The 25,916-nt window shown below is 39.2% G+C and overlaps 1 protein-coding gene across 1 annotated transcript in view; it reads right to left on the bottom strand.

The window, feature by feature from the left end:
* Nucleotides 1-25,916, bottom strand: part of COL22A1 (collagen type XXII alpha 1 chain) — a gene marked incomplete at both ends in the record, with an annotated part of 197,594 nt that overhangs the window by 123,787 nt on the left and 47,891 nt on the right. The window contains 7 exons of the mRNA XM_079533383.1: nt 425-478; nt 4,361-4,405; nt 4,977-5,090; nt 5,687-5,767; nt 6,814-7,089; nt 9,247-9,370; nt 17,388-17,499. Coding sequence (XP_079389509.1) covers nt 425-478; nt 4,361-4,405; nt 4,977-5,090; nt 5,687-5,767; nt 6,814-7,089; nt 9,247-9,370; nt 17,388-17,499 — 806 coding nt within the window. The remainder of the gene's footprint in view (nt 1-424; nt 479-4,360; nt 4,406-4,976; nt 5,091-5,686; nt 5,768-6,813; nt 7,090-9,246; nt 9,371-17,387; nt 17,500-25,916) is intronic.

Here is a 25,916-nt window from a genome sequence, read left to right as displayed (position 1 = left end):
TACTTAGGGATAAAGATTTTCTTTTGTAGAAACTTAGCCTGGCATTTGTATTAACTGAAGCTGGAGGAACCTGGATCTTGGTCAGCTGGACGTATGTTTTTAGGAGTGATTTCCATCTTCTGAGTGCAATTGCCTCTTATTGTCCCCTGCTGGATGTGCAGCTGTGCTAAAACCAAGTACATCCAAGTCAAATACTGATTTAAAGGCTAATACTAAGTTAGTTATCAACTGAAGTCAGGGATGATTCAATTCATTTCCCTCAGATATACCAACTAATGCTAGAAATACCAGCTTCTTCCTGATACAAAGGCCCAGCAAGAAAAACATTCAGAGTACACCAGCATCACCAGCAAAAGTTCACAGTAGAGGAGAGAACAACTACTTGCATTCTATTTCCCTTTCTAGAAATTGTTCTTGTACTTACTGACTCTCCTTTTTCTCCTCTGGGTCCAGGAAGCCCTTGGCTGCCACTTTCTCCCTTGGAAAAGAAGAAAGGTCATTGGTAGCACAGAGATAATTCACCTCCTTCCTGACAGGCACAGAAATAACAGATGAGATGTCCTCTTACACCTCCCTGCTGGCCTCACTTGTAAGTTGCACCACATTGGTGCTTGCATTTCATGGGTAGCTTGTTTGCTTTGGGGTTTTTTTTTGGAAGGCAGTGCAATGAAAATTTGGCTGAGATTGTAGACACTTCTGTTTCCACCTCTCTCCAGTGACAAGATTTCAGCTCCTGCCAAGAAGTCCAGAAGGATGGGGTGGACTTCATTGCATTTATAATGACTTGCATGAATTACATACTTTTTTTTTTTTTTTTTTTTTTTTTTTTCCCCATATGAAAACATTGCTAGAAGTATTCCAGGTGCACTGGCAATGCACAGAGGTACTTCAAAAATCATTATTTTCTGGTAAGCCAGGAAGGACTTAGAAAGTTGGTTTTCATAAGACCTAGAAGCTGCACACCTAAGATGTGGAAAAAAATAAACCTGTGAATATTGTTAAGATTTTAGAGTTATTTTTATACTTCCAATTTTTTTAAAAAGCGTTGTTTTGACTCACACCAGATTTTCAAGATCTGCTGGCAGAAAGGTACAACACACACAAGCACACTCACTGCTTCCTCAAATGGAAATGAAAGAAAGGAAACATACAAAAAGCTGGCTAAAGAGATTTTACTTCCCCCTCCTACGAAAAAAAAAAAAAAAAGCCCACAAAAAAAAAAAAAAAAAAAAAAAAAAAAAAAAACACACAAAGAAACAAGTAGCCATTACTCTTTCTTCAAACAGGGACTGAATAAGCCAGCAGCTATTGCTGGTCTAGTTAAAAAACAAGCAACCAACAACAATGACAAAAACCAACACCAAAACCCAAACCAAAGCAACAACTAAGAAATCTGTCTTAGCCTAGGAAAAGTTTTACAGTTGCCTTCCCTTTCTTACCATTATCAGCCTCTCCACAGATCCCCATTTTGGGACAAGCAGGTTGCTTTGCTTTTGAACACTGACCTAAAAGTACTCCCTGGTGGGACTAACTTCTCAGGTTACTCCCATAAACTGAATGATGAATCAGCTTCTTTCCTGGGTTCTTATATGGCCACAGAGTCCCTTCTAGTGTATTTCTCAGTATTAGTCTTTAAATTGTTGTTTGATAATGCCCAAGCGTCTACAGTCCCCCTAAATACTCCTTGAGTTCAAGTCATTTAGGATTGGATTTCAGCCATGCAAATCACTCCTAATTAGAGATGCTCCATACTAATAATGTCTGTATAGAAAATCATGACTTCTGACTCAGAGCCCTGACATCACTGTTTCCACCTTCTTGTGATAACTCCTTTCCTTCTTAATTAGTTTACTTTAAATAGAGACATTTAAGTAATTACTGCTTAATCTTTTCTCATGCTGTACTTGCTTGACAGCACATTTTAAACAACTATATTCTTAGGTTTGATCTTTATTTATTTAATTTACTTAGTCTTTCTTGAAGACACAGCTCTTTCATTTATGTCACACAAGAGCAACACAGCTTTCAAACATAACTCATCTCAGAAATGAGGAGATGAGCTGAATGATCCTAAAACATATTATGGACATTTCAAAGCCATAATACAGAAGCCATTGATTTCTATGTGACCTGGTATACAACATGTTAATACTGGGTTGCTGCAGATAGCATCCACTTTCTACCACTTGTCAGCATTTTAGTCTGGGTACCTCAGTAATACAGTGAGGAAGAGAGAGGCATTAGTTCCTGCACATAGAGCACAGACTGTGACAAGCTGTAGTCTTTAGCTGATCTCTGCAAGAACTGCTATTGATAACATTAATAATTTAATTTTTGCTGGTAAGGAATCATAGAATCGTAGAATTGTAGAATTATTAAGGTTGGAAAAGACCTCTAAGTTCATCAATTCCAACCATCAATCCACCACCACTAAACCATGTCTCTAGGTGCCACATCTATTTATCAGTTTATCCTGAACAGGCAGTTCTGCCTTATTCTGTCATACTACTTGAGCCATTCCCTTCAACTACCCTCTAGAAGGTTGTCTTTTACCTACTTTAGAAGAGTTTTTCATGTCTAAATATGAATTACAACCACTGAAGGAAGGTGAGCCATACTAGCCATAGAGCTGGCAGCCGTGATCCATCAATGCTGAGAGCTGGCAACCATCCCCAAAGACTAAAGGCATGTCCTGGGGATGAACCAAATCTGTGCTTTGCTAGCAGATAAAGAAGCTAAATTGTCTGTATTCAACCATCAGTTACATTCTCATCCCCAGTTCTCAGAGCTTGTCACACAGTCCTGCCTTGGTAGTATGCAAGTCATAGACCCACTAAACTGAAGGAGAAATGACACATAGCTGCAGAGCCACTGAGTCACCCACTTTGGGGGAGTGGGACACCCACTTTGCGGATCTGTTAATGAAAGCCTTCTGATGCAGTGCTTGGACATGCCCGTCAGGTAATCACCTAATATCTCCCACACAGTGCTGTTTTATACAGTACCGACATCCTCACCAGTGCAAAGACCTTTTCAAAGCAGAGAAAGACAACAGGACGTTGCTGCAGGGTGGTTTTATCATAATCATAATCGACCTTCTGCAGCCTCCTCATGACAACACTGACTGCCATTCTTCAAAACAGACCCTCATTATTTAAGCTGTCACATATTAAAATAGAAAGTTACTATTTATATTCACATAAGGAAATAATTTTTGCAGTTTCAGGTGTGCACATCAGAGCATTAATGCAACTATGTTCTTTATTGTCATCAGAAACATACCCCAAAACACTTATCCTCATCTTTCAAAGCTTCTCTCTGCAGAGAGAAGACAAGCTCACCCATAAAACAACTAACAGAAAGAAACCACCAACAAAAAACAGTGCTGAGGATATCTGGCCTTCCAAAACCCTCAGATTTTTCCTCTTCCCTCCAACTGGGAGTTGTTTCAGGACAGCTGAATACCTTTTCCTGGGTTGCAGTTAGTTTTTTCACCAGTTTCAGAGGGATTGAATTTTCAAAAGTAATTCAGATGGACACAGTTTTGAATACAGATTGTACCCCAAAGGCTTGTCAATCATACAGATGGTGAAAATAGGAATCACCATCATGACCAACTTTCATCTCCAAAGCAATGCGAATCTCTGTTTTCTTCCACTACAACTGCTCCGCTCTCAGTCTGCTGTTTCACATCTCTAACTGGAGCCAAGCAAGAAGGGGAATGTCTGTGTTGAAGGTATACATACACACATCAAAAAGGCTGCAGAATATGCAGGATAATATGGAGTGAACTGTGCACTGTGAAATTTAAAGCAGCCATCACAACCATTCTCCTACCTTATCATGTAGGAAGAAGCATAGTAAGGAGAGTGGTCTGTATTTAATAAAAGCTCATGACTCAAACACACTTGATAATAACAGACCGTGGGTAGTTCATTGCCCCAGTCTCAAGTGATTTTTAGAGTGATTGGGAGGCTCCTGCCTAACCTACAGCTCTTTATTGGTGCTGAGCTAGGCTCAGCACAGAAGGGCTTCCAGGTGACTCATCATGAAAGTTGTGCATGTCATAGTCAATTACAGTGGTTTGCAACAATGCCAGTTTAGAAGCAACAGGAAAAGCTTTTTGAATACATTTATTCTAAAGTAACGTAGAGTAGAAACAGAGACTCAAATGCAAAAACCTAGAGAAAAGATATAAGTCAGGTAGAATCCCCAGCACTCCAAGCATCATTGAAATGCATCTAAACTAAGTGATATGCTAAATTAATTCTTATTTCTCAAAATATTCAACTCATCAGCATACTCTGACACTTTTTGCAGTTGTTTTTATTAAACAGATGAATAAGAACATCCTACTGACCTTTTGACCTTTAGGACCTTCAGGGCCAATTGAGCCTCTCTCCCCCTAAAGAAAATACATGATCAGTCAGACTTCATTGTATAATGCAGCGAGAGGCTCAGTCCCACAGTCACTGAGGACTACAAAAGAATGTTCTTGTTTTAGGGGATAGCAGACTGAAAATGACATGTCTTCTAGAGAAATGACTGTGAAGCTGGCTGCTCAGAGGTTCCAGTCACAACCAATAGAAACAACCACTTGATCATTAAAAGGTATGAGATTTTTTTCAGCATGGCTATGTTTACCTCCATTTACCACTCATTTGAAGAAGGATACACACATCTGAAGTAGATAAAAATAATGCATTTATTTTCAAAGCTGTTGTCAAGACCATCAGCGTAGTCAAAACTCACTTTGTTAGATTAAGAGAAAACATCTGGAAAGATTGCCATCACCTCTACAGAGATCTCATCTGTGAATAACATGTCTAGATCTTTCTATTAAATACTTACCACCACTAGATCTAAAAGCACCTCACAAATAAATGCAGTCCTTCTTAGAACTCACTTGCATGGTGTTACGCCTCTATTTCCAAACCCATATAACACACCAAAAAGAAAACGCGCTCAGCACTCACCTTTTGTCCAGCAGGACAGGAGCAATTGAAAGTCTTGAGGTGGGCAACTTGCTCACTGCCAACAGTAGGCCTCACTTCCACGGGAGGTGCTTCTGTCAGGACTGTGACCTGGCACTACATCCAAACACCCAAAGTCATGATGAAGCCTTGATGATAGAAAGCTTTCTCTTCCACCCACTTTAGAGAAACTGGATAGGCATTACTGGATAATGCATGGTTAATTATGTTAGGAATTAAATCTCATAGAAGCAATTCATTCAAACAATAGAGGAAAATGTGGCAAAATGAACAATGAGACTCTTTAGCCAAGATCGAGGGGAGAAGAGGGAGAGTGGAAGTGTCTACTGAGAGCTGGGCACAGGAAACTAAGCAGCTATTGGCACTGTGTTAGCTTTTCCCAAATAAAACCAGTGGGATTCATGCTGAATATTTCATGCTGAAGTTCTTTTGTTCCATCATCACTTCAGACTTTTGTTTGCCATGACAGCTTGACAGGGCAAAAGTGACTTGGAAACTTCAAACTCCTCATACTCATCTCTTTACGGTGGTTCTCTTCAGGCACTGCTAAATTACCAGTTATATAGCTAGGTCTGATTCACCATCCTTATAAAAATGATAATACCACACTGTCATATATCTCCTGGTTTGTGTAATAGATTTCAACAAAGAGTGTTCATATGAAAATAAATTAATGACAAAAAGAAGCTTACTGGTCCTGAAGGAATGTCACAGCAGGTCTCCAGCTCAGCATGCCGAGAATCACAGTAAATAACCATCCGCTGAAGATCAAACTGGAAGGCAAAGTGAGGCAAGTCTCAGAGACATTGAATTATTAAAGAATGCATGTCCTTTTGTTTGGATATGTACAATGCAGAGGAATACAAATAAAATCCAGATAGAGCTAAATTCATAATGATTCTGTGGCTCTGTAGCCAATCTCCCTCCATCAATAATGGACCAGTATCTCAGCATTCTCCAAGAGTGCTGTGTTAATGAGCTTGATATGCCTATTAAAACTTTAAGCAGATTTTAATACAAATAAGAAGGTCTGCTAATTTCTTTGTCTGAAGAAAACATATTCTTGTCTGAGAAAACATATTCTGCCCACCTACTTCCTAGAATGTCATCTAGACATAAGTTTTGTTCTTCTCCTGTTTCGCCTTGTGCCTTCTGACCATTTACCCCAGCATGAGAAATGTTATTAGCACATTTAATAAGCACATTCCATCCTTCTTGTGCAGCTTAGAAAGATTACCTAAGTCTCAAACCACCAAACAATCATGTTTAAGTTACACCAGGTTAACACAGCTACCCAGCAGTCAGATCCAATGTGCAGGTCTCAAGTTCAATTGGAGAAAGAGACATTAATATCAGGTTTATTTTCCAAGAAACTGAGACTATATTGTGACTCAACTGAGTTAACAGGCTTCCTTCTTTCACCCCTCTCTCGCTGTCACAGGTGGAAATTTTCATAATGCCAGACTGGACAAAAAAACACCCTCATATGGGTAGCTCAGTATTCATTTTGGTAGTATTTGTGGATGATTTTGTCTCTGATCTTAAGTATATTGCTTTCTGAGACTGGTCAGAAATATGAAATGGGTTTCTCATTTTTAATCCCTTTTACAGAGATAATGGCAGTCTCACATAAGCAGGCAGTAAGTCTTGTACACAACGAGATGCCTACCTGTTTTATCTACGTAACACAGGTCACATTTTAGCAATGCTGCTTCAAGAAAAGAGACAATTATAATATAAGCACCCCAAAACACAGACATATGCTGAATGCTCAGTGCTGAACGCTACACTAGTTCTAATCAGCACACTCAATACTTACATCAATGGGGACACTATCATACAAGCGTTTGCCAATCACAGTCTTTCCTTGAATGTCGATATTTTCCCTATCTTCAATAGGCAGCATCTGCACAAGCTTGCAGTCTATGTACAGCGAGACAGCTGTTGACTGAATGCTGAGGGCAATTTTGTGCCAGCTGCGATCAAAAAGATCACTGACTCGTGCACTTCGAAAGACCACTCTCACAGCATCCTTGGTAAGCCCCACAGCGTTGTACTCCACAGCTTTGTTCTCTCCATCCAGTCGGATTGAGACCTGAAAACAAGCAAAAGTAATGTAAGTACTATTGCTAATAAGACACAGTCTCCTCCTTCTTACTTTCTACTTGCCAACTAACACTCCAAAGCCAGAGATGATACAGGATGAGGTTAGAAGCCCAAGAAAGGAGCAGAGAACATTATTTGGGTATGACATTAAACTGGATGGGTTCTAAAACCTGTTCTAAAAAACAAGACTGGGCAGGAGACAGGTTTGAGCACAACCCTATGATCATCTATAGCCTTCACTCGTGAGCAGATTCCTTGGCATGTTTTCATCCCATACCACTGTGATGCCTCCCAGGCAATGTTTGGGCATGCCTGAGTAGTAGCACATGTCCAGAATGTCTCTCTAAAGTTTTACAGACAAAGCTGAGCCTGTTCTGGATCCTGTACAATCCTCCACTACTTCCCATCAGAATAGACTCTGCTATTCGGACACCATCACATGCTTTCAACCATCCCACTGGGCATGGACAAATCCCTCATTTCCTGATAAGAAAACAGCCTGCTGAGCTGTACTGCCTACATGTTATTTCAAACACTTTCAAATGAAAACCAAAACAAACAATGATGATTATGCCTTAGGCTCGGAGGAGACCTAGGACCAGGTTTTGCACAGTGTGGATACAGCCAAACCGTGCAATTTAAAGACAGTGTTGGAGACTGGTTCCTGGTCTAATTCAGTTAATTAGAAGTGGAAGAGACAATGCTTAGGGATGCAGGAAACCTAGAAGGGATAAAAGACAGATGGCCTCAATAGCCTTCTTTTCAGTGTAAATCAAAAAAGTATAGCACAGAAGAAACAAAGTCCTAAGTGACCCCTCTTGGGCAAAGCACTTTCAATGAATGAAAACAAAAGTCCCATTTCATATTGTACTAAATAATGCCACTCCATTTAAAACACTGCAGAATAAATGTCTCACCACTGCTTCTCTCCATCTTTCTTTTATCTCTGCCTTTCTCCCCCCACAACCTATTCTACGCGTACTCCATGTTGCAACTTATGGAGTGGGCAAAAATAGGCTTCTGAGACACGATACCTTTAGTTCATTTGCAAATTGATTTTCTCTTTTACAAAGTTAAGCATTTAGTAGCTGTAGCAGGGAATTGAGCAGAGCACAGATCCTGGGGAAGCAGCGGTGCACTAATGAGTTGCAGAGCTGGAAGCAGTTTGGCAACATTGGCACTAAACTGTATCTGATGGAAGTCACATAGGCTATGTCCAAACTTCACCCAAAATATGCATGCAGCAAGCACCATGCTGGCCGGAAATGCCCCCTCAGATGAGTGCTAGCTCAGAAGTGCCTGCAGTCCATAAGCTAAGCAGATCAGCAGACTTATAGTGGCCCAAACACTACTGGACACATGAAACAAGGCTCTTGAGGATCTAGGACAATTCTAGCACTACAGTTTCAGGAACTTTTGAAAACATCACTGAGAATCTAGAGTTCTTTTTCCCTCCACATCCAAGCAGTTCAAGTTTCAGCCATCTCTAGCAAAACATATGAACTTGAAAAACAAACAACTCGACCAAACCACCTCCTTCCAAAGCACAACTGAACCTCTACACTACATCATGCTGTTAAGAATGCTACATAGGATCACGTGAACCTTTATTCCACTGTTACAGTATTTTTCTTCCAAGTTCCTGAGAGTACCTGCCAAATGCTACTGGATCAAATTCTACAGCAGCCAAGACTCATAGCACAGTGTTACGTCTATTTCCTAAGTAAAGAGTCCATAATGCCTTCAGATGATATCTAGAATGTACGTACTCAAACCTGTTATAGCACACTGCGCTCTTGTTCTGCTGTATATCTGTGTGGCTATCCTTTCCTAAAGAGGCAAACATCCAGCTTTTCATTTACCTCCACATTCTTCTCCACAGAGCTGTTCTTCTCCCAGTCTGTACACATACCCAAAAGCAGTTTCAAGAGCTGTATTTCCCTTACTCTTTCCAACTAACACATATACTTGCATGCTAATAACAATCAAGGTCTGTGCAATACTTCCTCCAGGGTTCAAATTAAAAGTAAAGATTTTTCAGCAAGAAAAACAGAAAATTAAGGAGTGGGAGGTTAAAGCAAGAAGGCTGATTCATGCAGTCAGAAGGAAACAAGGCTGCTCTTTCTGGCAGCAAAGGGCCTCATACCTGTGGTATGCCATACTTGTCAATAATCTGCCAAATATACCAGTCTTCTTTTCTGGAAGCCTTTCGGAATTTGAAGGTAGTTACAAAGGCATATTCATCAGGCAGACCTTGTGGGAATACATCCCTGGCATGGGGAGGGAAAAAGACAGAAATGTATGAGGCATAGCAATGTAGAGCACAATTTCTAAAACTCTGCTTATCCCAGCAATGCTTCCCAAAAATATCACGTAGCTCCCACAAAATCTGCTGTATTTGGCAGCCTGAAAAGCAATGAACATGAGCTTGTTCCCTCCATGTGGTTCTGTCCTCGAGGAGCCCTTCTCTATTCCAACACAGAAGCTCTCAACTTAAATAAAGAGCAGTGAAAACTTCACAATGGGATCCATCAGGTCAAAGCAGCTGAGTTGCACCTGATGCTTTAGCTCACACATTCAGTAAATCATATTCTTCTTCAGGTGCATAGGAGATCTGAGACATCCAGCAGTGGGCAGGCACATCTGAAATCCTCTATAAATGTACCAAGTTATAGCAACAAATATTGTAATATTTCCCCAAAACAGGCACAACACCTCATGTCTGCCCCAGATTTTCCTTAGCTGGTGGCCTGGGAGAACAGTACCTTCTTGAATAAAGCCTTATAATTATTTTAGGCAGCAATTTACTCATTTTGACTCCATCATCCATGCATAAATCTGAATTTACAAAAAGCAGAAGTGTTTGACTCAGCCCCAACATAAGAACATACCATAAGCGAGAGGACAGGACTAGACAGAAGGCATAATTTACCCAGTATCACCATTTTTTGTCATTAGCTGTAAATGGACATCTACAAATGAGAACAAACAGAACAAGTGTGTTCTCCCTCCCTCCAACTCTATGTGATTCAGGAGTCAATTTCAGAGACATCTACAATTACTATTCTTATAACTTCCTATGTATGGTCTTTTCCAGTCTCCCCTTGAAGCCTAGTAAACTTCACAACATCTATCAGCTAGTAATCACACTACTCTGCTACTCACTGTATAATGAGCCTCTTTTTGTTCATTTAGGTCTTAGTTCTTGCAAGGGGCAACATAATGAACTAATTATTTTTCTTTTTCTTTTTTTCTTTTTTCTTTCTTTTTTTTTTTTTTTTTTTTTGTAAACGCATTCATGATTTTATAAAATTTGTTTATATTGCCTCTAAGCCATCTTTTTTCCCAGTTGAATACTCCCAGTTAACTTCATTGTTTCTAATGCCCAAGCCAGCCTGCTCCTCTGATCAGTCCTAAATAGGTCCTTCCTAAATATCATATCTTTGCTTCTGGACATCTGAGCAGACAGGCATAAGCACTCATTAGAAAATAAAGGCTACAGCAGCAATTAATAAAGAGGAAAACACTGAAAAGTGATTCTCTTAAGGAATACTTCACAGTTAATCCGACGGCATGCTCAACTAGAAGCTGTTACCGGAGTTGAAAGCAAAAATCTCATACTCAAAATTTCCAAAATGTTGTGTTTTACAATTACAGCAAATGATGAAAGCCACAATGTTCAATCATCTTTTAATTTGTGCTTTGAATTTCCTACATTTTAGCCAAGTTAAAAATTCAGAACAAGTATTACTGTGGCTTCTTCCAGTACTGTAATTTTTGCTGTTTAAAAAGCCCATGGAGACTGTACACCACTATAAGCTGGTCTTCCCACTGAGGACACAGAAACTGTCTGAGGCTTTCCATCACAAGAGAAAACTGCGCTAGGCTCCCACCAGCTCGTTTACCACCAGCTCATTTTTACCACCAGCTCCTTCCCTTTGGAGAGTTGACAAGGCTGTCTCAGTACTCAGTAGCAGCTATTCACAAGCCATACCTCCCTGATACATCAACATGCCAGCATCCACCTCCCTGAAGGCACACAAGATAACTTGAGATCTCCTCTCTTTGGGCTGAAAAAAGAAGCCAGTCAGACGTCACTCTGTTGGCAGAGATGCTATGGTGAATAACACTGGTGTGACTGGGGCACTGAGAGCCACCAAGAAGGACTAGGGAATTCTTGGCAGGAGGGAATCACGTTGGTCACATCAGCCTTCTCAAAAGGGCACCCATCCAAATCTCTTTCACTGCTGACCTGTCTTAGTACAAGTTTCTTGTCAAATGGCTTTGTATACTTTCTGTCTCTACGCTTGTCAGAGAAGAGGAGGCATGTCTTGGCTTTTACTACAACTGACAGATTGGGCTGTTTTCCTTCCCCCCCTTCAAGAAACTTCACAAGGCAGCAATGCTGATAGTTGAAAAAGCATTTTTTATCAATGCATCCTCTTGAACATTTCTAAGTAAGAGTGCTGTTAGTGGGGAGACTTCCCTGTGGCTCAACTCCTAAAATTCTATTTCAAAATTTGTGTCTAATGCACTTTCCTCACTCACTCCTTACACCTACCTTCACCATCATAACTGGATTTAGTGAGCCAACCCAGCCCCTTAGGAACCTGATTTGCATTTTGGGCACAGGTCATCCTATTGACTTATTCATCTGTAGTGACTCTAACTGTGGCATTACTACTTTGCTAAGGGAGTAGTTATACAAACATATGGCTGGGTTTAATCCCTTGTATTGATAGCATAGTGAGCCTGTCAGTCTGCAAGCAAATCTGGTGGCTGGCCTCTGTGCTCAGTCTCTCTGGATACCTCTGAGCTAGGAACATGAATATCACGATGAAAGCTAGATTCAGAAAAAGTTTTCAGATGCTTAATGCCCACAGAAAAACTAGGAGTTAGGCACCTAAACATCCTCATAAGTCCAGCCACACTTCATCACACTGTGGCTGACAAATAGTCCATTGAGCAGATTTAAAGTGATAGAAGACTATAATGAGTTTTTCGCAGTCACCCTCAGCTGATTTTTAAAGGTGTTGAAGAACTGAGTGCAAGCAGAAGCCAGAGAAGGGATTCCTGCCAAAAGCAAACCTGAAAACACTCTCATTGCTCTGAAGATATGATAAAAACTGTTTCTGAAGTCCTTGGTCCCTGCATCTTTTACAGAGATGCATTACTGCATAAATATCAACATCTCTTTTCATTTCTTTCCTCACTAAAAAGTCATCTCCATCTAGAAGCTCAAATTTACGTAGGAACTGCTGTCCTCAGAAATGTTTTATTTCCTTCTTTTATTCAGGCTGAACTGAGCTGATGATCCATATTATGGAGCTTTGCTGGATGTCTGGTACCTACAAGGGAGCTCTCTGCCAGTTCCTTGGTCTATAACTCTGACAACAAGATGGATTGCAGAATAACTTATTATAAAACTCTAAGACATAAGAATCCCCAGGTGCTGCAGGTTAGTCTAGGAGTTAATTAACTCATCTCCAAGGTCAGGTGAATCACAACTTCTACAAAGGAAAAATGGTAATGGCCAAGGAGGAAGCTCTCTTAGCCATTACCCACTTACACAACATGGTCTCCTTCTTACATATATTTTTTTAGCATAAAAATCTGCATCTGTAGCAATGAGCATGAGATCCTACAACTATAAAAATAATACAAAGGAGAAAATAAGATTATCAGTTGTCATTTTAGACATTGAATGTAATGGTTACTAATAGGGTGCGTGCAGTTGATAAGAAAAAGACACAGCTGAAAATTCGACCCTTTTCACAGCAGCTAAAAATCACTAACAGTCAATTTCCCTAGAGCCTGTGAAATAAGGCTCCAGAAAGCCATTTCATTTCCACACACATCAGACAACTTAAGGTTGTTAGGATGGCAGAAGTGGAAGATGAAGAAAGAAAGAAAGAAAATAAGCAGAGCTTTCCAGATCACAAGAAATTTTGTGATAGGTCACAGACCAAGCCTGCCAGCTGTCTCTGGTCTTTGGAAGAGAAGGTGAAAGAGAAAAATATGGTAGAGAGGAGTAGAGAGGATGCAGTATTGAACCATACATCACAGAATCATGGAACAGACCTATTGAAATCAAGTCCAACCTCTCTGCTCAAGCAGGGTCTGCTAGAACCAACTGTCCAGAACTACATCCTGTAAGGTTTTGAATATCTCCATGGATAGACACTCCCCAATTTGTTACATTGTTTGACTACACTTTCATTAAAGAAGATTTTTCTTGTGTTTAGATCAAGTTTCATGTTTTCAATTTGTTCCCATTGCTTTTTGTCCTGACAGTGGATACCACTCAGAATTCTGTCTCTATCTTCTTTGCATCATATCCTATCAGGTATATATACACATGGATGAAACTGCTCCAGAGCCTTCTCTTCTACAAACAGAAGAATCTGATCTCTCTCAGCCTTTCTTAATATAATATATTTATGCTTGAAAATAAGTGAAGAGCAAAGAAACATTCAACAGGATTCATGTTAAGTGCAGGAAGTTTTGACAGCTGTTGGTAGAATGTTCTTCTCTGTGATATAGAACTGACGATGATACCAAGGCAAGAGCTCATGAAGAAACCTAAGACAACTAAGACAAAGTTGAAGTAAGGATGCAGAATGCCCCTACCCACATCCAACAACATATGCATGCTGAAGAAGAAAATAATATTTCCAAATTGGAAAGAGCAAACAGATCATAAATAAATGCCAGGACAAGCAGAATCAGATCAGGCAAGAGAAGAGTGAGGGATATACAGGGCAGGAGGAAGGATTAGAAGAAATAATTGGAGGACAGAATGGGAAAAAAGTTTGTAGGTATAGGCTCAAGAAGATAAATAAGTACATTTTACATGCAACTAAACCGGCACTTTGTAGAAGTACTAGGCTTATATAAAATAATACAGATCCTTTAAGAAGATAATAAAGTGAATTAAATATAATACTCAGTTAATGATTTTGTATCTAATTGTGAGATGTTGCTATTAGTAGCTAAATACTGCTTGAGGTTATCTGCAAGACAGGACAGATGTTTTTGTTTTGCTTATTATCAGTTATCAGCTCTGTAAGCTTTATGAGATTTCATTTTCTGTGAGCAATGACCCTATGCGTAGCATCTCAGAATCCTGATGTCCAACAAGTAAAATGGACTGAACATGCAGATGCTTTCTGCAGTTACATATCCATTTGGTTTAATTCCCAAACCACAGGTGCATGAAAGTTAAAATACGAGAGGCTGAAAACAGAAAAATTCTTTAATTCTGTGTTCCAGTTAACCATTTAACAGGAATCTTTGTCATTTTGATTAACTAATTTAGGATATTTTATTTATAATTGTCCTGGACAAAAAATATTCTACTTATTTTAGAAGGAACATCAACAGATAAACGGATGAAATCTGAGCAGGCAGAAAGTCATCATAGTTGGTTGGCCTGTCTCTGCTTCTTCAGTCTTTCTGGGAGAATATCAGCAACAACAAAAAACAACAAAGTATTTTAAATCTTAATTTCTAAAAGGAATGCAGATGGACACCTCTCTATAAACCACAGTAACTTGTTCCAGAATTTAAATACATTAAGAGTGTGTATTTCTTCCACATTGGTTTTTGGTGCTGCTAACAGGTAGACATTGACTTTTAGCCTAGCATTATTCATAGCTCTAAAGACCCTTCACTAAACTTCGATTCCCCAAAGGTTCTTACAGACGGTGATCACTTCAGTTATTAACATCTTAATTTTATCTTACTACACTGTGCTTCTTCAGTTTCTCACTATTAGACTTGTTTCCTCTTTAACATTCCATTTACTCCATTCTTATCTACTGAACTGTGGACACAAAGACTGAACGCAGCATCCTCACAGTAGTGATGGAGTTCCCCATGCTGGAGACAGTTAACTGTTAAGTGTTTGATCATTTCTGCTTATACCCCCAAGGACTGTATAATTTCTGTTTCCCAGAGCCTCATATCAGTGGATCATCACTCCCAGAATTTCTTAATCAGAATCTGGACTGCCCTTCATGAGCTTCTTTCTGCGTGGTCCTGGCAATAACTCCCTCTTGTAATAGCAAACATGATATCACTTGCTGTTAGAAGCCACAGCAAGAAAGGATGCTACCCAGAAACTTCAATGAGACTAAAAATTGATTTATTCTCCTTTCTACACACATGTAATGTTTATACTCCCTGTCAAGACCAAGGTGTCTGAGTTTACCAGCCTTCTCCCAGATGATGAATTTGAATTTACTTACCCTGAGACTTGATATCATTTAAGGACTTCAGAGTAAAGAGTTTGCCTTTCAATACAGTATAGTTGTACTTTAATTTTTTTCAAGACTCTATGTTTAAATGGAGAAAGAAGGAGAGGAGTGAAAGGAGAGAAGGGAAAATCAATCTAGGTGGGCTACAGGATGAAAAAATGTTGTGAAACGAAACAAATGCAAGTCACAGGACAATCTGAAGATGCAATGAACTGAGTAAAAGAGCCAAGACCGGAAAAAGAAAAAAAAAAAAATCAATAGCTTTTCTCCATAAAAAGGAAAATAATTCCCATTGATTTTTTAAGCTGAAGTTCAAACTAGCTCAGTGAAATTTATTGCAAGGATGTTAATGATGACAATTCAATTCAATCTACGTCTTGTGGTTACTCGGTGAAATTAGGCACTCACTCTTCCCAAGGCTACTGCTAGCAGGACTGAGATGACAACCATCCTGAGAACCCACCCAAGAGAAACCATCCTGATAGCCTATGACAAAGCTGACAGCCTCAGATTATAAAAGGCTCTAAGGACTGAATTGATGGTGACAGAGGATTAAAAATTGCTTATTCTTTTAGAAGACCCAAAACGTTATTAGCTAACTGAAAACATCTACCATGAACTGGTCTCTTGCTATTAACAAATATATTAATGTATTCTGAACTAAAGCTTTCAGCAGAATACACACTTGCACCAAGAGACTCACCAGTGTTATAGAATTTTCAGTGAAAGGAGTTACTTTGGTAGCTTGTGGAAGACAATTTTTAGAAGAGACACTACAGCTACATAAATGACATTCAGATTATGAAGTAAATTATTTACTAACATTTGAAGTACTGAGGCACAAGTGAGCTTATAGAGTATTTTACATTGTCTCAACAGGACTCAGATACCAAAAATAAAAATAAAAAACAAAAATAGGCGATAGACATGTTCAATAATGTTCAAGGATGCCTGAACTGCAGTTCTCTGTGGTCAGAACTGCTAGACACTGTATTACTTTGGCATTATCTTAACTTTGGAGTTAATTTTCACCTTACATGTATAGTTAATTGACAGATGAGCAACTGATAGGAGGAGTTTCTTCCAAATGCATAGAGTTTGTTCAAACAGCTTGGTACATCCTAGATACTACCAAACTCCTCTAAGATTTTTTTCTTAAAACTTGCTTTTACTTTTCCTACTTAAAACAATATGTTCAAAATAAGCCTTACATCAAAGATAATAAACTCTCAGCAGGCTCCTCCCCTATCCCAAGGCAGAGCCCCATGCATTTCTGTTACCCTCACACACAGTGAAACTCCCCTTCTTCACTGTCCCAGCCTGGCCCTCCCGAAGAACCCATGTCCAGCCATGGTGGGTGGGGTATGCTACCTCATCTCTGTGATCCCAATGAGATCGATGCCCTCTCCATATTATGTGGCAGATCTTTACCATGTGAAGATTCAGATCAGGAGCTGAAACTCCAGCTGTGCCCAGAGTGTAGAAGATACGAGAACCCCTGGGAGGCAGAGTCCCAGGTCATGACTCGCATCTCCTACTCTGTTCTTGATGCCAACAGTGAAAAAACCTTAGACCAACATGCAGACAAGACCCCCATCACCAACTGTATCCATGAAGTAGAAGACACAGGTCTTTGGAGAAGCACAAGCTGCAAATCCAGCTTAAGATAGTTTGAGTTGATAATCTTGAAGATCTTTTCCAGCCTGGATGAGTTTATGATCCCCTATCTCAGTGGGAAAGCTACCAAACATTTCCTTTAGATTCACTTTACTAAGCTTTAAGTTCTTTTGTGAATTTCTTAATGTTGCTCCTAACAACCATTCCCAATACCCAGAAACTAGTTCATTCTCTATAAGGGTAGAGCCTCATGTGGCTATAGAAGATCTCAAGCATCTGTCACAAATTCTGTGCCAGCAGCACTGAAAGAGCGTATAGGTACCAGATATTTGCCTCATGACTCAACTAGAGGAACCAAACAATGGAAATCAGAGACTCAGATGAAAATAAAGTGAAAGACCAAGGTACTCACTCAGTTTTCTGAACAACAGGGAAACTTCCAAGTCGTACATAAGAGCTTTGAATTCCATTTTCTTTCATTCCAAAGATCTGTTTCACACTGAACGAATCCATCAGGTCAAACCCTGAACATAACATAAGTGTAAATACAGGATATTGATCAGGCTGCTATTTAAAAAAGAGATCAGTGGGGTTTGTCTTTAATTGCATTTTAGTTATGATAGCCCAGAATCGCAACACGTGAGAGATTAAAATTTTTCTTATAAGGGAAATTCAGGGAATTTCAATTTTTTTTGGACAAACTTTTAATAAATAAATGAATAAGAGCTTTTTTTTTCAAAATTTAAAGTGCCATGTAGTTTCATGGAAAAGTCCCTACATGTGTCAGAGAGCACCCAAAACCAGCAAATGCTCGTCTTTATCACGCCATGACTGCTGTGTGTTCCATTCAGATATTATCTCTACTTTCCTTAGAGAGAAATATAATACAAGCCCATGATCACAGAGCACTTCACATATAATTTATCTAGATAAAATTCAGCTCTCTAGACAGTGCAATAACACAGATTCTCATCCAGTTAGGCAAAGAGTTGAATAGAGGTGTTCCTAGGAAAAGATTCATCTCATAATGAAACAGATACTAACAGTGCTTGTTTCTTTCCATTGACATAAAGAGAGTTTAGGATGCACAGTCTGCATGCTAAACCTCAGCTAGTAAAGGTCTATAGGTAGTGAGATGAGACTCACTCTCTTCATTGTCAACCAAAGCTCACAAAGTAATAAACACTTCAAACATCTATTATCTCAAGGATTTCAATAGCATTACAGAATATGTGACTATACACTAAAGGAAGAAGTGTCTATTGAGGGTAAGATGCACCTCATCTAATTTCAGCTGTCTGGAAATGAGACGTGATGTATGCAGGTTGCTTCAATACCCTTATGAGTCAGCAGAGAAATCTAAGAGTTTCTACGAAGATGACTCACCAGTCCTGTCTTAGACCTATCTAAAGACAAGTTCAATGTCTATTTGGTAGTCCCTACCTTCTTACATTCATCATAGAGGAGACCTATACTATCATTTTAAGACTACTGAAATGAGGTATGATATATCCCACTCATAGGCTATCCATTTTTACAATGAATGAGGCAGAAGTTGAGAGGAAAAAAAGTTAAATGATTACATACAACTTACATTAATATTGTCTGATTTGCATTCAGGATTGAATAAATGTTTCAGATTTTTAAATTCAGAATAATATAATTATAAGCTTGCTATCCTGACCATTTACAGTATCTCCTTAAAGAGGTACCATCCTATTTCTAAGTGGAAGAAGAAAGAAATAAACCCTGAATATCGTCAATTGAGTTGAGAAATTAGTCAGGATAGATTGCCCAATTAAGACCAGAAGAAAGATAGTCCCTAGAGATGTTCAAGAAACATTTAGATGTTGGTTTAGTGGGAAATATTGGTGACAGGTGGACTGTTGGACTGGATGATCTTAGACATCTTTTCCAACCTTGGTGATTCTATGATTCTATGAAGGAGAGTTCCAAATAAGTATGTGCTTGAAAGTTATCTCTAAGATTATTCTAGCAGAAAAAGAAAATATATATAGCATTTATATTAATTTCATTTGTTATTTATTTCAAATGTCTAGAAGCACTTGGGATTAAATCATTCCCTTGTTGACTTTAGGACTGGGACTAAGATTGGGAAGGAAAGAGTGTGATCTTTTCAATTTAGTACTGAATACCAATGTTAAGATAAGAAATAAGTGATGATGTAACCACTTCTCCAATACCTGAACAGGAGTTTACATCTGGCATTACCTGGCTGAGCATTAAAAAGAGTTCACTTAAACTTTCCCCAGTCACTGCCCATTTAGTTTGTTGTACTGTAATTCTGCACTGGAGTGACAATAGAAATTTGGTCTGTACCTCACTTTTCTACCATCAAGGAGGGAGCACATTGTCAGTGCCAGTAAGTGGCATTGAATGGAGTCGCTCCTGGATTTAAATAAAAAAAAGCATAGAATCATAGGATCATAGAATGGCTTGGGTTGGAAGAAACCTCAAAGATCATCTAATTCCAACCCTCTGACATGGGACAGTTGCCAGGCACCAGATCAGGCTGCCCAGGCCCCCAACCAACCTGGTTTTGAATCCCTCCAGGGATGAGGCATCCACAACTTCTCTGGGTAACATGTTCCAGTGCCCCACTACCTTGTAAGTAAAAAAAATTCCACCTAAAATCTAATCTAAATCTCCCCTCTTTTAGTTTAAAACCATTCCCCCTTGTCTTTTCACTATCAGACCATGTAAAATGTCAGTCTCCCTTCCATTTATAAGCTCATTTCAAGTACTGGCTTTCACATGTCCTCAACTCTCTTTAGCCAAATCAGGGAAGACAGGACTTCAAGGGCTGGGCTATGGTTAGAAGACACAAACTAAATGCTGACTGAGAGCTACAGGTAAAATTAGATGCAATACATTGCTTTCCAGTCCCCTCCAAAAGTGAAATGGAAGGAACACAGCTACTTAGCAAGAACAAAGCTACTGTAACCCAGTCAGTGCACCATGTACAGGATGAAAGGGTGGGACTTTCCTGTTCTCAGGTGCTTTGATTTAAAAGGTACTTTTTGTACAAAAGGACAGGTGTAATTTCCCGGTTGCTTTATAAACAATTTAATCAGTAATGCCATAAATATGACACTTAGTAAGATGAATAACAGTCTTTGATCACAAGCTTCCTACTTCATTCTAGCTACTAAAACAATATGGGGCCAATGAAAACTTCTAACCTGATTATCTCTCCCTAAAAGCAATATACCCTACTCCATTAATGTTAAAACAGTGACCTAGAAGAGAAGCTCAAATTCCTAACATCATACTTTGCTTGAAAAGCAATTTCTTATGCACTGCTCTACTGATCAAATCAGCTGAATGTTTCTTTACTTGCAAGTAGTAAATCCTTACAGGAAGAAGTGAGTTTTTCCAAAATCAGAAAGTAGGCTACCTGTTGCAGGGTAATATTGGTAAAACTTGGCACTGGACATGGTTTAATCATAACATTCAGCAGATTCTTTTTGGCAGGAAGGATGCTCACACTGCATTCTGCCATACTCTAAGGCATGATCAGAGGATGATCAAACAGCTCTGTCTAGAGGTTCCACAATATTTTTTTCAAGATAATTATTTCAAGATCAGACTAAAGGGAACATGGTCTGTTGCCTTAAGAATGAGTTTGATTTCTGTCTCACTCCACTACAGATCTGATATTGATAATACAGTGGAAACTAGTGTGAGTGCTGAGGTTTTCTCATCTTCAGGGGAAAACAAAAATTATATATATATAAATATATATTTATTTATATATATATATATATATATAATTTTTTCTGATATATATATACATATATATCAGAAAAAACAATATCCAAATCCAGAAAATCAGAGGAACGAGAAGTTTTAATGGCCAGAAACACAGCAGTGTGCACATTTGGAAAGCTTTCTTAAAGTAGGACTTCTATCCAAAGAAGCTTTCAAAGAAAAGTCTTGTTTCTCCCAAGGAACTCAAGATAACACTCACAGGGAAAGCCAGGGGGTTGACTGTCATTTCTTTGTCTAATTGGTGAGACACCCCAGAGGAATAAGTTGAAAGCAGATGAAAAAGGAATACACCAGTCTTGATTAAACTCTCAGCTAAATTTTCAACTTTGTCAGCATACTAGTAGTGTATCAACAATTGCCAAGGTCAAGAGAGATTGTCATCAGCTACCGTTTCTCTGAGACTTCTGAAAATGGCAATCTGTATTGCTTGTGATAAAATAGCACATTACTTTTAATAGCTGGAGGTCAATGGCGGTAAACTTTATGGTAGATTAGAGAAGCATATAAATTCCTAGAAAAAAGAGTGTCACTTGGGAGCCTTTCATCAAATACAAGATCTTATCAATTTTCTTCCCCAACATTTCTGCATTCTTGAAAGTTAAGCTTCCATGGTTTGCTTATGCTCACAAGGAAGAACTTGCATGCTCGCTACACCCTGAACACATACCATTCAATTTCTCCAGTATGGTCTGAAAGACTATTACCACAATCAGTGCCCCTGTTTTTGTTAGCACAAAACAGAAAAGGAAAATGGAAAAGGAAAAAGGGAGAGGGTGAGGGAGAAGGAGAGGGAGAGGGAGAGAGGAAAAAAGAAGGAAAAAAAAGAAGGAAAAAAAGAAGAAAAAATATTCTTATACTCTGAAGTTCAGCAGTTCACTTAGCCAGCTATGTCTTGCAATTATCTACTTGAAATCAGAGTGCAATTGAGAGGTATGATTTCTCTTCTACTACGTCTAAACCCTTGGCATGCTTACCTTCCAGAATGTCCTAGGCTGAGAACAGTTCTTTCTGGACAGACAAGATGTGTCTCAGTTTTTGGCTGGGACAGAAGTAAGTTTCAAAACACTGCAGGGGAAACCTACTACTTTACTGTACATGTGTTGCTACTGTTATAATAGCAGCCTTTATCTGCTACAGCTTTTTTTTTTTTTTTTTTTTTCTATTCTGACATTCTTTCCTTCACAGGAAAGTAAATTCTGGCAAGAGCTAAAAAAATCTCAGGTAATTAGAGATATTTTTAGGAGCTGACAGAATTCTCTGTCTCCAAGGCTCTTCTACTGTGGTGAAATTATCCATATCCATTAGGGCAGTATGTCACTGCCCTAAACACATTGCAACAAGAGGTGACGTTGTGCACTGATGTTACCACAGAATCACAGAATGCTTTGAGTTGGAACAAACCTTAATGATCATCTAGTTCCAACCTCCTTGCCATGGGCAGGAACAACGTCCAATAGACAAAGTTGCCCATAGCCCTATCCAACCTTGTACTTGGCCTTGTTGAATTTCACAAAGTTTACTTCGGCACCCTTCAAGGTGCCGGTCTTTATGACATGCTGGCAAGGATGTAGTCAGAAGGGCCTTTTCCTCTTCTTCAATGACCAGTTATTTCTGTTGATTGGCACTACAAGGGTCAACATCGGAGCAAGCAGATGCTAGATCTTCACATTGTCCCAGCATCCCTGTGGGGCAAACAGGACTCAACTGCTTTCCTGTGGTATTATAGACTGAAGAGGATGTTCAGGTGCTGTTATGACCTTCCTCATTCTAAATGATTGTGAAAAGGGGGAGGAGAGCAAGTCTTCTCCTGTACAGCTTTTCTGGCTCTCTCTCTCCAAAGATTTTCAATGGTTAAGAATTATTTTTGCACTGTTTTATTACCACATAGTTCACCATAGTTCCAGCAAAGACAGAGAAAGCAGAACCTTATATTCTGTGTAGATATCTCATCTCACATCCAGCACTCAAGAGTTTAATTCAGCATCAAGATACAGCAGCTGTTATCCGACTTATTTCCAAAATATCAAGGTCTGCATCTCTGGAGGAACAAACCAAAGAGATTTACTTGCTTTCCATAAGGCCTACATCAGGTAGTGCGGTGAGCAAATGTGTTGCATAAGTCATTAAAAATTAATTTACTATAAATTACTAGCAGATTGTAGGGGAATTTTGGAATGATAACATTCTCCAAAGCCTATAGATGATAGGGCCTCAGGAGTGTTCTAAAGAAGTTCTTGATATTAACCATTTGCTCTTTGTTTCCACAGATGTTACAGCTGAAATTCAAGCAGCACTTCATGATGGCCTGACTTTCCTCCCACAAGATTCACTGGACTTGCTCTACGGTTTCACTGAGGAGAGAAGGTAAGAGTGTAAGCTAATAACAAGTCTATGCTGAAGAACAAAGAACAGGTCTTACAGCATGAAGAAACTATCTTCCAGTAATCTTTGTATCTTCTACGTGTTTACTCCATAAGGTGGCCAAGAGGACGTTCTAGATAGTCTCTGTTTTATAACCATAATAAGGCAGATGTACCACGATACATGTTGCCACCATTCAGGCTGTTAGTTTAGTGATCCTGATTTGTTTTCTTGGCCCCAGCAAAGCAGCTGCAAGCCACAATAGTCTCATGCAGGTGCCAAAATGAAACTGACCTCAGCTCGAGCATCAGTCCATGTTTGGATTAACAGAAGCAGGATCATTGCATGAGGGATATCACATAGTTATACTCCAAAATGTAGCAAGCATGGGGAGACAGAGAGGCAGGTGAGCTGGAGGTCACCAGGTTGAACTACAGAGCTACTCTGTACTGCAAACATCAGCCTATAGAAATAATCACTTCATACTTTCACACAGGAAAAGAAAGATAACACTTCAGGAAAGATAAGATGAAAAATGAACAAGAAAATGAGACCAAAGAGAACACGAGAGAGAACACGAGAGAGAGAAAGAGGTCAAAGCCAATAGGCAAGTATGTGAATAAACAATCACAGACACACACGGTGAGAGAAAAGGGATGCTGTAATCTAACCTGCAGCCCGTTGTAAAAACAGGAAATAAATACACATCTACAGCAGCAGCCTCTAGAACAGCACATTTGTACACCAGATCTCATGTTAATATCGTGCCACTTTATCTGATGCACTGTTGTGTTTATCTACATCAGTTCACTCTTTCTTCCTAATCAGTTTGCCTCTCAGTTTTCAGACAGTTGCAAGTGGCATATTGAACGACACTGAAAGCTGGTTTTGACACTGAACTCTTTGCTTCATTACTGCAGGCTTTTCTGTGTTGAAGTCATTCCCCATTTTCCCATTGATGGACATCTGGCTTACTGCCACAGGGTCTCTTTGAGCTCCTTTTCCTGCTCCAGTGATTTACAAGATTAAACGGGTTCATTACTCCTTTGATGTCCTTGTATATGCCTGATAGGCTTGCACCAGCTGAACCTACCAAGACTATTTGTAGTAGGTTCTGATTTTAGTTAGTTCCTCTATTTTGAAGCCCTCCTTCGAGTTTCTTGGGAGCTAAGGTGCCATGTTTTCCTCTGGAAAGCCACAAAATAGACTAACTACCATCACCCCTTGAGGAGTGGTGGGTTCCACACTTCTTTGAATAAAGATTTTGCTGACAGCACAATGGTCTCAAGAGGATTCTTCAACTCTACAACTCTATGAGACAGTAGATAAATATTTATGAGAGTGGCAGACTGGCATAAGCAGATAAATTATGCTGTTTCTCATGCAATTCCTACTGTTTCCTTGAACAAAAAGCTAGAATTTTTTCAGGGTGAGAAAAGATACCAAAGCAAAAACACTGTACTAGAACATAACTTGCTAAATTGTCCTTGCAGTTCTTCTATCTGAGCTAAAGGTAAATCCCACTAGCAGGTTATTCGTGCAATTAAAGTACTCCCACTAATTTTAGGTGCTATGATCAAAGCCTAATACAACTGCAGGCAGGTGGTGGTTACTTTATGCCAGTTAATCAGTACAAAACAGATCAGACCTGTAGTAATCCAAAAACTAACCACAGAGGTCATTGGAAAACATTCACATCAGACAGGCTGATTTATCTCCAAGTATGGGAGGAGTTTCTGGAAAGTTTATATACACCTTCTTCCCATCATGTGTGCACAATGGACAGAAACCCTGCATTGATGAATCCATGAGACATTATTTCCAGTCACTTCTTTTGCAACAATCTCTTTCTGAAGTAGAATAATTAAAACTATCTGGACCAAGAACTATCTGGAAGATATTTCACAATTATCTACAGTACTAATCTACACATAGTCTTTCTATAGCCAAAAGAATATGAGGAATAAGAAAATGTCCTTCTTTTCACTTCTGGGAGAAAGCAAATGCTACTTGTTTAAAACAAAACACAAAAAGCTTTCAGGATAGCTATTTTCTTAAATATCGAGATATCTGAATACTTTATGTGCACATTTCTTTGCTTGATTAGCCCATGTAAGTCTTTTATGTAAATGCAGAAGCCAAAATTTGTTAATGTTGAGACTCAGAGTAGAAAAAAGCATTCAGGGGAACCACTCAGCTTTCACCAGATATCCCAGTTTTCTCACTTCAGTAGCGAATCCTAAGGTAATTTCACCATTTATACTCCATGTTTCCTGCTGTCACTGAGCAGATCATCAGTGCTGTCTGCTCCAGCATGGATCTGATGCCTAGCATTGGTCAAGTCATTCACATGACTGAATCCACTGAGATCCGTGATGTTGGGTAATAGCTACAACTGTGAATATAAGAAGGAAAAAAACCACCCTAAAATCTAGGTGTTTAATTCAGAGAATTCCTGACCCTAGCTCTACTGGTGTCAGTGTGGGTAGGCAGGATTTTCTTAGAGTTACTGCATACTAGAGTATCCTTGAACTCAAGTATTCAGTGACTTCTGCAATACTAAAAGTCCCCTTAAGTGTGATTTCCCAATTATAATGTTGAGATTGGTTCTTGAACAGTCCATAGACTCCTGGAATGCCATACTGAAAGGGACTTCCTAGAATTACCTCCACTTTTATTCCAACTAGCTGCTCAGAGAATGAATCCAACCCACAGCAAAGTCCATCAAGTTTCTCCAGCTCACAGGCACTGACTCTAGGTCAGTGTCAGTGTCAGACTAGGTCAGACT

Source organism: Tetrao urogallus (genome assembly GCF_951394365.1).
Source record: "Tetrao urogallus genome assembly, chromosome: 3".
Taxonomy (NCBI): Eukaryota; Metazoa; Chordata; class Aves; order Galliformes; family Phasianidae; genus Tetrao; species Tetrao urogallus.
Note: the sequence above shows the minus strand (reverse complement) of the source record. Positions and strands in the feature narration are given on the sequence as shown.